Raw genomic sequence first — 11,987 nt, forward strand, 5'->3', positions numbered from 1 at the left:
AAATTATATTTAAAATCTCAAGTGTTCTTGGAGAATAAAGATGGCAGCGCACGGTGGGCGACTTTTCCGAGTTTTCGGTGGAAAGTTATTGCGAATATCACACCATAGTCGTGCCTTGCAGGTTAGTATTGGTGAATATTTTCGAAAAATATCAAATGTATAATTGTATATGTTGTGTTAAGTATGGAACATTTATCACGAAATCGAGTGAAACTTAGAATAGACTCACTAGAGTGCTCCATGGCCAACGTCAGTGGTAGTTGCAGCGGTCATGCAAGACGCACCACCCCAGCCCATGCCCAGTGGGTACGGCCTATTTTACGGGGAGTGAATCGAAAGCTAACTCGTGCATATCATATCGGGATGAGCGCAGCTCGCTCGCTCGCTCGCGAAGCTCTGACTGAAGTGTCAATCCAAACTAAGTAAAGACTAGTAAAGTAGAGTCTACATGCCACCGTCTGGTGAATTCTCGTACTGATGTGGGATTAGGTGCTGTGTCAGTGTGTGCAGATGTACGTAGATCTAAATCTAGATTGAAAATTTCTGTCTGTTTCGTTCACTAGACGGTTAGCCTCTTATTTGGGTAGGGTCACCTCCTTTTTCTAGAGACAGAAGCTGACCATAGGGTCTCCTGTGCAAACTTTGTGGCCAGATCCTGCCACAAAACTGTGCCCTAATAAGGCCTAAATCTACTCAATTTTAGCGGATGCATAGATCTATCCAAAGCACTTATGCTCCAATATTATCAGTTGGGGTAGGCAAATTCATGCAAAAAAATATATTCAAAAAATTGACTTGAAAACACATCAGACAATTAGTCTGAACCGAGTCAGGAGCAGATTTGAAGAAATTATATTTTTAAATGTTGTAAAACCAAAGATATAAGAAGAAAACTGACCAAGTATCTGTACTAAAAATCGTACATGTAAAATTGGTCGTACACATTCGACAGCTCTAAATGACGCGCACGGTTGCGTTACGTGCGTTCTCGAATCCAAAATCATACCTCACACACACACTCTCAACATACCGCGAATGGTCCGTCGTGGGGAGCTAGCCGGCTGAGAGTTTGCAGTGATACCAACGCAGCTTCGGAGCTCCGCAGCGCGCCATTTTAGCGGGACTCGGAAAGGTTCGCGGTGGGAAGGCAGCGGCCTAGCTTTTTGCCCAAACAACGCTAGATCGGCTGCTGGCAAAATGAAAATAACTACGATCGAGAACATCGTCGGTTTCTTAACTTTTCAGTGAGATAATTCTGAATTCTAATTGAGACTATATAATAAATTAAATCGACAAAGAAACCTCGGTAGAACTCTTATAACTTTACAAAAGCTTGTTTATTTCTTCCTTTGACATTTTGTTTTTGACCATTTTTTCGTGCGCGAGTCAATGCAAACTATGTATTACCAAACTTTCAACACGCAAGGAACGGGGAACACTCGCGGACCTCGTATCAAATTCGTTGCAAAAAAAAAAATCAAGGGTGATTTTGAAGCAATGCGCAGAAATATACTTGAAAGAAACTTAAAACTTAAAACTTAAAAAATCGTACCTGAATTTTCAGAAAATCGTATTTGTATTAGTGTACCTAGATGTGAATTGTTTATAATTCAGATTTTATGAAGATTTGCCGGGAAAAAATGTCAATTTTTTCCGTTTGGTGGTCATTTCTAGGCTAATATTTTAAAAGTTACTTCAGTAATGGTCCCGATGTTTCTCTTATCATACTCGCATGTTATTCTTACATAGATTAAACATAGGATGGTTAAGGGTAAGACCGGATAACATTATAAAAAAGATATATCCTTCCAACCTCCCATATCCAAGTTTTGGGCTGATTATTGCCGACCCACCGCAGCAAGGCCATTCAGATTTTCGTACGCGACCGAAGCGCCCTCTAGTGCCCCATGAATGTGCCTAGTTGGGGCGCTGGTCCGAGAATAAGGAGAATAAGGACCGATGCGTCCTCAAAAATAAGGACCGTCTGCATTTTCGCAGATGTTTCATATTTTTGATCGGTGCATTGGCAATGCAAAAAACGGATTCTGCAATAATTTTCTTGATGCATTTTACATTGACTTTGTACAGAAACCTTCACATTATGAGCAATAAATCCTTGGGAAGACAGACAACCCATAAAAGTAGACGGTGAACTAGGGTTATTTTCCCCCGAAGAATCCATTTTGGCATCGCCAGCAGCAGGCCGTTCTGTAACATGAAACCCCCAAAGCGCCGATGAAAAAAAACGTCCTCGAAAATGCAGACAACCCTTATTTTTGAGGACACATTTTGTCTGCGTTTATGAGGATATCCTTGATCCATTCTAGGACCAGTGCCCCTACTGATCATAGAATCTAGGCCTAGAGCTAAACTACATTGTTTCCACTAATAACAGGAATTTGCTCGTCAAAATTTAGCTCTGTATTGAAATTCTTGCACTTTGCAGCTATATTTTAAACTAGTGTTACTATCATTGGACGCAGGGCTGTCAACCCTCCAGCATTTGGAGGGAGTCTCGCTCCACCACGCTCATTCTCCCACCGTCCCACCAGCTCGTAGTGGGAGACTCCCGCCACCACGCCCTCCCTCCCGCTCTCCTGCAATCTCGCGGTTTATGAAAAAACCTCCCCCCAGACGTGTACAAAGAACCGGTGACAGCGTACTCGTATCATATGGGGGGGGGGGGGGGTAGTGAGTACTTTGATTTTAAAAAAAAAATTCCTACTCAACACCCCCCCCCCCCCTTCCTTGTTGAGCCAAAAAATTGCATACCATCTCCCTCGAAGCAGTTCCCCAAAAGTTGACAGCCCTGTTGACGTCATCTTTCTTTATGCGCAGTAACCGTTTAAAATAGGGGGAGGGGTGATATTTTGTAGCAAAGTACATATATGTGAAAAGACTTTGACGATTGTAATTAAGTTCAATCTTACCTACATGTAGACTCATTCAATACATCAGTACATGTACAGTATAATTGTTTTGTTTTTAATACTAGTACATTAGTAGATGTTCCCCATTGCTCCACATGGCTATGGGTCTCTGAGTGTTGTAACAGTTAAACCATGTTCTGTTGTTGTCTCTTCGTCATTAAAATATAGGTTATAGACACCCAACAATGGAAGTTCTTCTCCACAGATGTCCAGTCGAAGAAAGAGAAGAAACAGAAAGATTCTGTAGCTGCCGTGATTGCTGCTGCCCAAGACAGAAGAACAGCTTATGGTAAGAGTAGATTTGCTTCTTCAAACCGCTGTAGAACATCAGGGCTTAAATTAATCCAAGGCCACCAAGGCCATGGCCGTGGATGCCCTTTTGATCGGCCTCAATGCCCCTCTCATTGGCCTTGGAGAGTTTTGTGCCCTTTCCAATTCTTCCTATTTGTGCTGTAATATAAAAATGTGCCCTACAGAAAAGTGGCCTTGCCCTAAAAATGTTGAAATTTAAGGCCTGAGAACATACTGTACTTACTTAAAGTTACTTACTTAGGTGGACTTCTTGATGCAGGTTGAGATGCCTATGTCCAGATTAAGCCTAGTCCAGATCCTGGGTAATTGCTTGTACTCCAGCAGTATGGGTGCGATCTGGGGAAGCTGCTTTGTAAATATTGTACTTAAATTCAGCATTTTGCCAAAACTTATCCAGCCTTTTTTTTAAACTGAAAAACAGTATCAGCCTCCACAAATTGGTTTGGAAGGCTGTTCTACAAATTATTCTGGTAGAGAAGACGTTACTCTGAATACTTTTGTCTGCTCTGTGCTTCAAATCTGTGTTCCCCTAGTACTAGTGGTACTGAGCTCAAAGAGAGACTTAGAGTTAGAGAGGAGTTGCAAATAGAGCAGCTTGAAAGTCTCAATCATATCGCCAAGAGCTTGCCTATATCTTAAAGATAAACTTGACTTCTGGTAAAAAAAGAAAATGAATTCTCACAGAATCAAACAAAACTTACACTGATTGTTCAAGAGTACAAATAAATGTTATTTGCGAAACAATTTTGGTAGAAAATGTATACTGGCTGAGTAATGAGCATAGAAAGATAAGGAAATCAAGGTTAGTAGCCCCGACATTTTTTATTTAGTCCCATATACATTTTTCTGTGTACAGTGCTTATTACTTTACTAAGACTGGGTCAAATTTATTATGATTTTGATGACTCCAGAACCTTGCAGTACACACCAATACTTACATTCTACACGATCAACTTTTTTTTGATCCATTCCACACCTTTTCTTTCACATGACCAGAACTCAACTTTATCTTTAATAGAGAGGAGTTGCATTAGAATCATATATTTTGAGCAGTTTGAAAGTCTCTATCATATCGCCTCAAGAGCTCGTCTATAACTTAAAAGCCATAGGCACCTTCAGTCTCTCGTCATAACCAAGTCGTTTGAATGAAGGTACAAACCCTAGTGGCCCTCCTCTGCACATTCTCCAAGGCATCACTTGCTTAGTTACAAGTGTATTCTTGTCAAAAGTAAATAAAAGAAACAATCTGCCCTCTTTATCAAGTTTCAAACATCAACAATAACTGTTATGCATTCACAGTTTCTTGAAGAAATCTGAATGTGTCATGACTGGCAATCTTTGAGATGAACCGCTAGGTTTAGGCTACCAATATAGGAGTTTTGTCGAGAAATGGCATATACACTGTACTCATTGATAAGGAATATATAAAGCTTGTTAGACTTGGAAGTACACACAAAATACTTAAGAAATGAAATGTTATGTGTTTTATCGTCTGATTTGTTTCAGATACGTTGATTCAACGAGAGGAATTATCTTATGAGCGAGGGCGACGTCACCTTGCCAACATGATGGGGGAGGATCCAGAGGACTTTAAACAAGAAGATGTAGATGTAAGTCTATACTTCTCATTTCATTTTACAGACTCTGCTCAGATACTTTAATTCTGCTATCAACTTACAGTGTATATACTTTTGCATTAGTTACTGAATAACACAATAAACTTCTCATCAAAGTGACTCGGTAACATTGTTGATGGTTGATGATGAAAAAACTGTGTAATTTTTTGTATGAAATGGTACTTATTATATTCCTGTTAATACTGTACTGACCCTCTAACAGGCAAAATATCCTGAGAAAATTCTCAAACCACAAAGATATTTAAGGTTTTCTTTGAAGGCGTCACTGTGCAACACCCTCTAACAGCGATTAACAGTAAATTCTCCCAACCATTTTGAATTTTCCCAACTGTTTTTCCAATGAAAATAAGAAAATGAAGTTAAAGGTAAAGACCAGTTTTGGAAATGCCCCCCTCTCAAAAAATGAAATAGAAGCTATAATCACCAATCATGTGAAAGAATATGTTTTGACTAATAGATCTACATGATGATAACAAATTTGCTGGGAAACCGCCTACTAATTGATATATTTGGTAAATTATTATATCTATTTGGACCTGATAGATATAGCGCACGTGTCACGTAGTCCCATATATGTCTTTCTGTGTACAGTGCTTGTAACTTTACCAAGACTGGGCCAAATTTCTCAATCTTTTGATGATTCCAGAACCTTGCAGTACACACCAATATTTATATACTAGATGATCAACCTTTTCTGATCGATTCCACAACATTTCTTTCACAATGCAATCGCACGACCAGAACTGGTCTTTATCTTTAATGCTTGTTCTCTTGTACCTTCCAGAGGGCCATTGAGTATCTCTTCCCATCGGGTCTATTTGATAAGAAGGCGAGGCCTATGATGAAGCCTCCAGCAGACTACTACCCACCCCAGAAGGCAGCCCAGTTTGGACCAGATGGTAGACCCTTTGATGCCTTGTTCTACACTGGCAAACCAAACTACTATAATCTCATGCATGTGAGTTAAGAAGATGGAAGTATATTTCTCAATTGCATGTGTCAAGTGTGTGAAATGATTTTTAATTTGTTTGTTTGTTGGGCATTCTTCTGGCGAAGACTTTGTTCATCTCAAAATAACATGCTGATATAGATTTAGAGGATATTATAAAATGGTTGAATGCGGAAAAAAAAAAAGTTTATGAGAAACAGGTTATGGCAAGGAAAATTGTAGAAAGAGACAGAATCAGACATTTACTGAAGCAAAAGATAAATGGATAGAAATAAGCAGACACAGAAGAAGGAAAGGATAGAAAGAGAGAGAGAGAGAGAGAGATAGAAGAGTTGGGAGAGGGGGAAGAATGTGAGACTTGAAAATATTTACCTACATACTGTAATTATTTCTACACCATATGCGATTGATATTGTCACCCAACTTTCTCTTTCCATCTGTAAATTTCTATATATATACCACTGGTTTCTTCCATCATGAAAACTGAACGCTCGTCTTGAAGTTTTTATTAACAAATATTTTACCTATTTTCTGCAGGACACAGTGAATGAAGCAAATAAAGTCATCGCTAAGGAGGACGAGATGATAAGAAAAGGAATCCTCATACATGAAACTCATCCTGTGTAAGTACTGTGAACATATACTGACAGCTAATGTGGAAGACTGACTGTAGGAAGAATGTCTTTATATTATGCAGGTGTCTTTCATACATGAGAAATACTATTCAAAGGCAAAAAAGAAGGTGTTTGTAGACAGGTGGTCACAAGATCAGGTTAAATGTTGTACACCTAAAAGATTTTGACCGATGAACCAAAATCCTTCCTAGGACAGATACTATATCTTAAGATCATAATGGCGAGAGCAAACAGTGGCATGAACAGCCTGCCATAGTTAAGTCCAACTTAGAGTCGATCTTAGTCTCTGTGAAACACTCCCCTGGAGTTTGGCCCCGGACAATTATTCTACCCTTCTGTAGGGAAAAGAAGTCTTTTTAGTAGTGGATGTATACTTTCTAATATTTGACTATTGGGTCATTCCATGTCAAATCACCCAATGGTTTTAACCCGACCATTTTTGATTTTGATGAAACTTAGTGTACTTGTTGAGTGTGATCTCACAGCACCAAATCCAAAATTTTAGGTCAATCGGATAAGGGGTTTGGGAGATACGGCCCACCAAATTTTGAGATTTTTTCAAAAATGGGGGTGGCGGGCCTACCTTTAGACCCTTGTATTTCGGGATCTAATGGGTCAATCTTCACAAAATTTGTAGTGCTGGAAAGGGTATTCAATAAGGATTCCAAATCTGCCACCATTTTGAAAATTTGTACATGTTGGGGTACTTTGACCTCTTGACCTAAGATTTGACCTTGCAATTGACCTTGTGGATCACGTGACCTTCACAACATTTTTTATGAAATGTAATCTCTGACATGTTCACTTAAACATATAAAAGTTTCAGAGATATAATATTTTTTGTTTAGGAGCAATAAGGATTGAAAGTATCCATACTTACAGATATTCACAATAAACCCTATCATAATGTATACAATACATGCAATATGCACAGTACAACATACATATTCCACATGCTTCTTTGTTCTAGTCATATCCATTCTAGATGTCAGCAGTACTTGAATGGAAATAAAATGACAAGTTCATATAGGCCTAAAGGGTTAACAGGATGTATGGCTTTAGGCCTCCGAGTCGGTTCTAGGATAATTACCCCCCTGAAAAATTAACCCCCAGGAAATGTTCACCCCCCCCCCCCCAGGACAATTACCCGACAATTACCCGGTCAAGAGGTCAAAGTACCCCAACATGTACAAATCTTCAAAATGGTGGCAGATTTGGAATCCTTATTGAATACCCTTTCCAGCACTACAAATTTTGTGAAGATTGACCCATTAGATCCCGAGATACAAGGGTTCAAAGGTAGGCCCGCCACCCCCATTTTTGAAAAAAATCTCAAAATTGCCGTATCTCCCAAACCCCTCACCCAATTGACCTAAAATTTTGGATTTGGTGCTGTGAGATCACACTCAACAAGTACACTAAGTTTCATCAAAATCAAAAATGGTCGGGTTAAGATTTTCAGATTTTTTGGGTGATTTGACATGGAATGACCCTATTACTTTGATTTTATTTGAATTTGAATGCAGGAACCTTGCAAGGAGTGAATGGATAGACAAAGCGTCTGTTGAGAGAATAGTAGTAGAAGCACTGTCCGACAAGGAGGTTTGTTTTTATTGGTATCATTTTTATGATATCTATTTCTATCTCTTTATTTGTTGGGAGGAATATGCCACTCTCTACCCAGGTGATGTAGATAGGTACCTGGTAGGAAGAAATTATTGAAACGCAATCAGGGTAGCTCTGCCAATGCCTATTTAATAATAGTACAACGCTTAGACAGGGAAAAAATTAATGTTTATTTTTCGGGGGATACTTTTCAAGCTTGCCTGCATAAGAATAACACCCTAAAATTTATTTTGCATTGAACTCTATGCAAATTTACGGGGCTCTTTTAGGCATTTCGGGGGCAAATTCGCCCTGAGCCCCGTGTATTTTTTCACTGGCTTAGAAACATTAGTATTGAAGGGTAGTGCAACCCTTGTAATACGCTCTTTGAGTTCATTTGAATAGAAGCAGACAAATCAGAGAAACAGGAAGGTGGAGTTTGAAATGATTCTGACCAATCATAAGAAAGTTATGAATGTTTGAGATGTGAGATCACTACATCTATGCAAATCTCAAATTATTTATGATAATGAAATTCATTCAAAAGGTAATTTTAGATGACTGTACTCACTGATCTCAACTGATTTTTTTATGGAACCGCTTGTGTATTTGAATATTATTTAACTGTAAGCATCTCCAATCATCCTTTACCTTTTATGTGTTAGAACAAACCATTTCAATTTGTGAATTCCTTTTAATACATTTAAGCTCCTAAAACTAAAAAAGTCTGATGACTTATAGTTATTCACAGTGCAGATTGAGATTTAACCCTATTTTTACGATCAACAATAAGAATTCAAAATGATACTGGTTTATATAACATCTATAATTTTCCATCCATCTTTTACCCACAGTATTTAAATTTTATCAGTCTGTTGGAGAGGATACTGCAGCTACCGTATGCGAGTGAAGTCAGCGATTATATCCACAAGTTTAGACGAGAACTAGTCGCCGAGCTCAGCAAGGAAGTCATTAGTCCAGTAAGCAATCTCTTCTAGCTTCTTCAGCATCCATAACAAGAGGCTTAAAGGGATAGTTGAGTTTTGTTGCAGAGGGCGCTACACAAATTAATTTGTTTGTGAGATGATGAAAAACTGAGTGTCAAATTTGAAAGAACATACAATTTAAATGACAAGATCATCTTACGATATTTTCGTCATTAGGACCAGATTTTCAGGGCAGTCCACTAGATATTTATTTGTTAAAACGTATGTTATACCTATGAAACATTATTTTGTAACAATGACCTACACTGTATGTTCATATGCACTATTCATCTCTTGGTGCATTTAAGTTTCAAATCATGTTTGATGTAAAATCATATAGTGTACCTGAAATGAAAACTCAATGCACACGCTCACTTAAAGTAGGGCTCACACAGAACCCAGGTTTGACTTGGGTTCCGTGTGCGCTGTTTTATGTTATTCTTTATTTATTTTACTCCCTATCTGTTAGCCAATAGAAAGCTTGGTAAATTTTGTGTTAGATATATATTGTTTAGGTTGGTTATATGTATTCTAGCTTTACATAACAAATTTTTTTTTTAGATTATTGGTACACTTTCAAATCTTCAATCATGCTAATTTTCATATAATTTTGAAACTGTTTTTGTTTAGATTCTAGAAGACGAGAATGGTCAACCCTACAGCAAGGGGGATGCCTGGAGGAAGAGCGCTAAGGCCTGGGTCACGCTGAAGGATCAAGGGAAAGGTCAAGTCACAGTCAATGGAATGGAGTTTCTCAAGTATTTTACCTGGGTGCGAGTAAGGTAGGTCCACCTTCATAGTAGAGTTGTTGTGGTCTAGTGGATAAGTCACTGGACTACAGGTCATAAGGTATAGGGTTTGATTCCCCACCACGACATGAATGTCCTTTGACATGACATTAATCTGCATCTGCTACACCCAACCCAGGTGAAGTAAATCAGTACCAAGCAGGAATTAATTCTTTGAAATGCTAGAGCATTGTAACAACAGCCATGCTAAAGCTGGGGTAATAATATTGGAGCTATACCACTTATCTATTCTTCTTCTTCATCATCTCCTTCTTCTTTTTCTTCTCCTCCTACTTCCTCCTCCTCCTCTTCCTCTTGTTTTTCTCATCCTCTTTCTCCTTCTCCTCCTTCCCCCTTTTCTTCTGCTTCTTCTTCTTCTTAATAGATTAATTAAAGTGGAATCCAACCCAAATAGACAACTACTCTAAAAGAAAGCAGAAAAATCAGAGAGGCAAAATGATGAAAATTGACTACCGTAGATATAAGAAAGTTATGAATTTTTTAAAGTTGTAATCACTAAAAACATATGAGCACTTCAAATTGGCTAAAGCAGTAATGTAGTTGATAGACTTAGGTCAAGTTAAACATTTCTTATCCTTCTCCCTCTCTCTCTCTCTCTCTCTCTCTCTCTCTCTCTCTCCACAGAGAACAAATCCTGTTTCCTTTTAACTTCACGGAGACCTTGGGCCGGTTTGATGTGGAGTGTGAGGTGGTTGAAGGGGGCAGGACCAGTCAGGCCGGGGCTGTCCGACTTGCTATCTCGAGGGCGCTGTGTAGCTTCGTGGACCAGCAGAAGATTGAGCAGATGAGACAAGGTGAATGCACTTTTCTCTTCTTTACCATCCATTGAAACCATTTCTTATATTATAGATATATTTGATTTGATTTGATTTATTGGTTTCTGCATCTTTTTTCTTTTTTTCATCATACATTTTCATGAACATAATATGGTTTGATACAATATTTAAGTGTATATAATTTGATACAGATAATAATAATAATATTGACTGCTATGAGAGGCATAACCGTTTCTGTAGGCTCAAGGGGTCGTTACATCCTGCTATGCCTTGAATATTAAAGCAGTCCATATATCTTTTATATACCAAATTCACAAAATAGCCTACAAAGAATTCTTGCCTTATTACTCTTTTTCTTGAGTAAAGATTGGTTAAAACATCACAGATAATCTGAGACACTGTCAGTTAATCTTAGATGGAAAGTTGCCTGAATGTTGCGATCGATCGGGAATTGCACACACACTGTATGGTATCCGCCTCGCATAAAGAAAATTTTACACATAAACCAATGGGGATCTCAGCAAAATCTAACTATGCCCATTACCCGAGCAAAGGGCATCTTTGTCATTAACTATGACCATTACGGGGCAACAGGCACAGTTCGTTTCTTTGCGGGCATGGCTGAAATCATGACTCCAATTTCGACCAATCAGACGACTAGGTGTATTCAACATACTAAAGAGAGGTTTGTAAAACTCTCTCACTCATTCTCACTCTCTCTCTCTTTCTCTCTTTCCCTCTCTCTCTCTTACAGCGGGACTGCTCACATTAGATCCTAGGCTTAGAGAGAGGAAGAAGCCAGGGCAAGCTGGAGCCAGAAAGAAGTTCACCTGGAAGAAAAGATAACCGTTGCCTTGGGATGCTCAAGATCTTACCGAGATCTTGAAGATCATAAGATACTCTCCTGTTATGTTCCTCAAATACGAGGGCAGCAGAGTTGAACACACGTCCGCCGGGTCACCACTATCTCTCTAATATGTTATGTGGGAATGTACTATCTATAGGAAACAGGCAGCAATGTGAATTTCAAACTGGACAATGGTGGAGCACATCTCACAGGATCATGCCTTGACACCTCAACTTTAAAGGGAGTGTATCATGGGAAATACTGGTTAACGCCATCTACGTCTTCTTTTGGACAACTGCACGTAAACGAATGGACTTGATTACCTGGGTCAGCGCGCGCTAGCGTTCGCGAAACAGACCGAAGTTCCCCTCACGCTTCGGTTTCGCCTATGTTGCGCGCACATGAATTCTGCGGTCGCCTCGTCCGTAGTCGTATTATACCCGATTGGCCCCGGGTAGGGCCACAGGAAAAACACATAGTCTCGTCATGACACACTCCCTT

General features: G+C 39.1%; 1 protein-coding gene across 1 annotated transcript; it reads left to right on the forward strand.

Moving 5' to 3' along the window:
* Positions 1-29: 29 nt before the first annotated feature.
* On the forward strand, positions 30-11,719 carry LOC115917978 (28S ribosomal protein S9, mitochondrial-like). The gene is made up of 10 exons (XM_030995706.1): positions 30-121; positions 3,099-3,219; positions 4,749-4,852; positions 5,664-5,837; positions 6,366-6,451; positions 7,990-8,065; positions 8,923-9,048; positions 9,685-9,836; positions 10,488-10,657; positions 11,394-11,719. The coding sequence occupies exons 1-10, from the start codon at positions 41-43 to the stop codon at positions 11,483-11,485; spliced, it is 1,182 nt and encodes a 393-aa protein (XP_030851566.1). The 5' UTR covers positions 30-40; the 3' UTR covers positions 11,486-11,719.
* The last annotated feature ends 268 nt before the right edge of the window (positions 11,720-11,987 follow it).

This window comes from Strongylocentrotus purpuratus, unplaced genomic scaffold, assembly GCF_000002235.5.
Source record: "Strongylocentrotus purpuratus isolate Spur 01 unplaced genomic scaffold, Spur_5.0 spur5_contig_853, whole genome shotgun sequence".
Taxonomy (NCBI): Eukaryota; Metazoa; Echinodermata; class Echinoidea; order Camarodonta; family Strongylocentrotidae; genus Strongylocentrotus; species Strongylocentrotus purpuratus.

What these genes read in the sequence shown, in the direction of transcription:
- LOC115917978 (XM_030995706.1), top strand. Translation starts at nt 41, where the DNA reads ATGGCAGCGCACGGTGGGCGACTTTTCCGAGTTTTCGGTGGAAAGTTA. An exon ending in AAGCACTGTCCGACAAGGAG is followed by an intron (nt 8,066 to 8,922) that starts GTTTGTTTTTAT and finishes TTTTACCCACAG; the next exon opens with TATTTAAATTTTATCAGTCT. An exon ending in GCAAGGAAGTCATTAGTCCA is followed by an intron (nt 9,049 to 9,684) that starts GTAAGCAATCTC and finishes GTTTTTGTTTAG; the next exon opens with ATTCTAGAAGACGAGAATGG.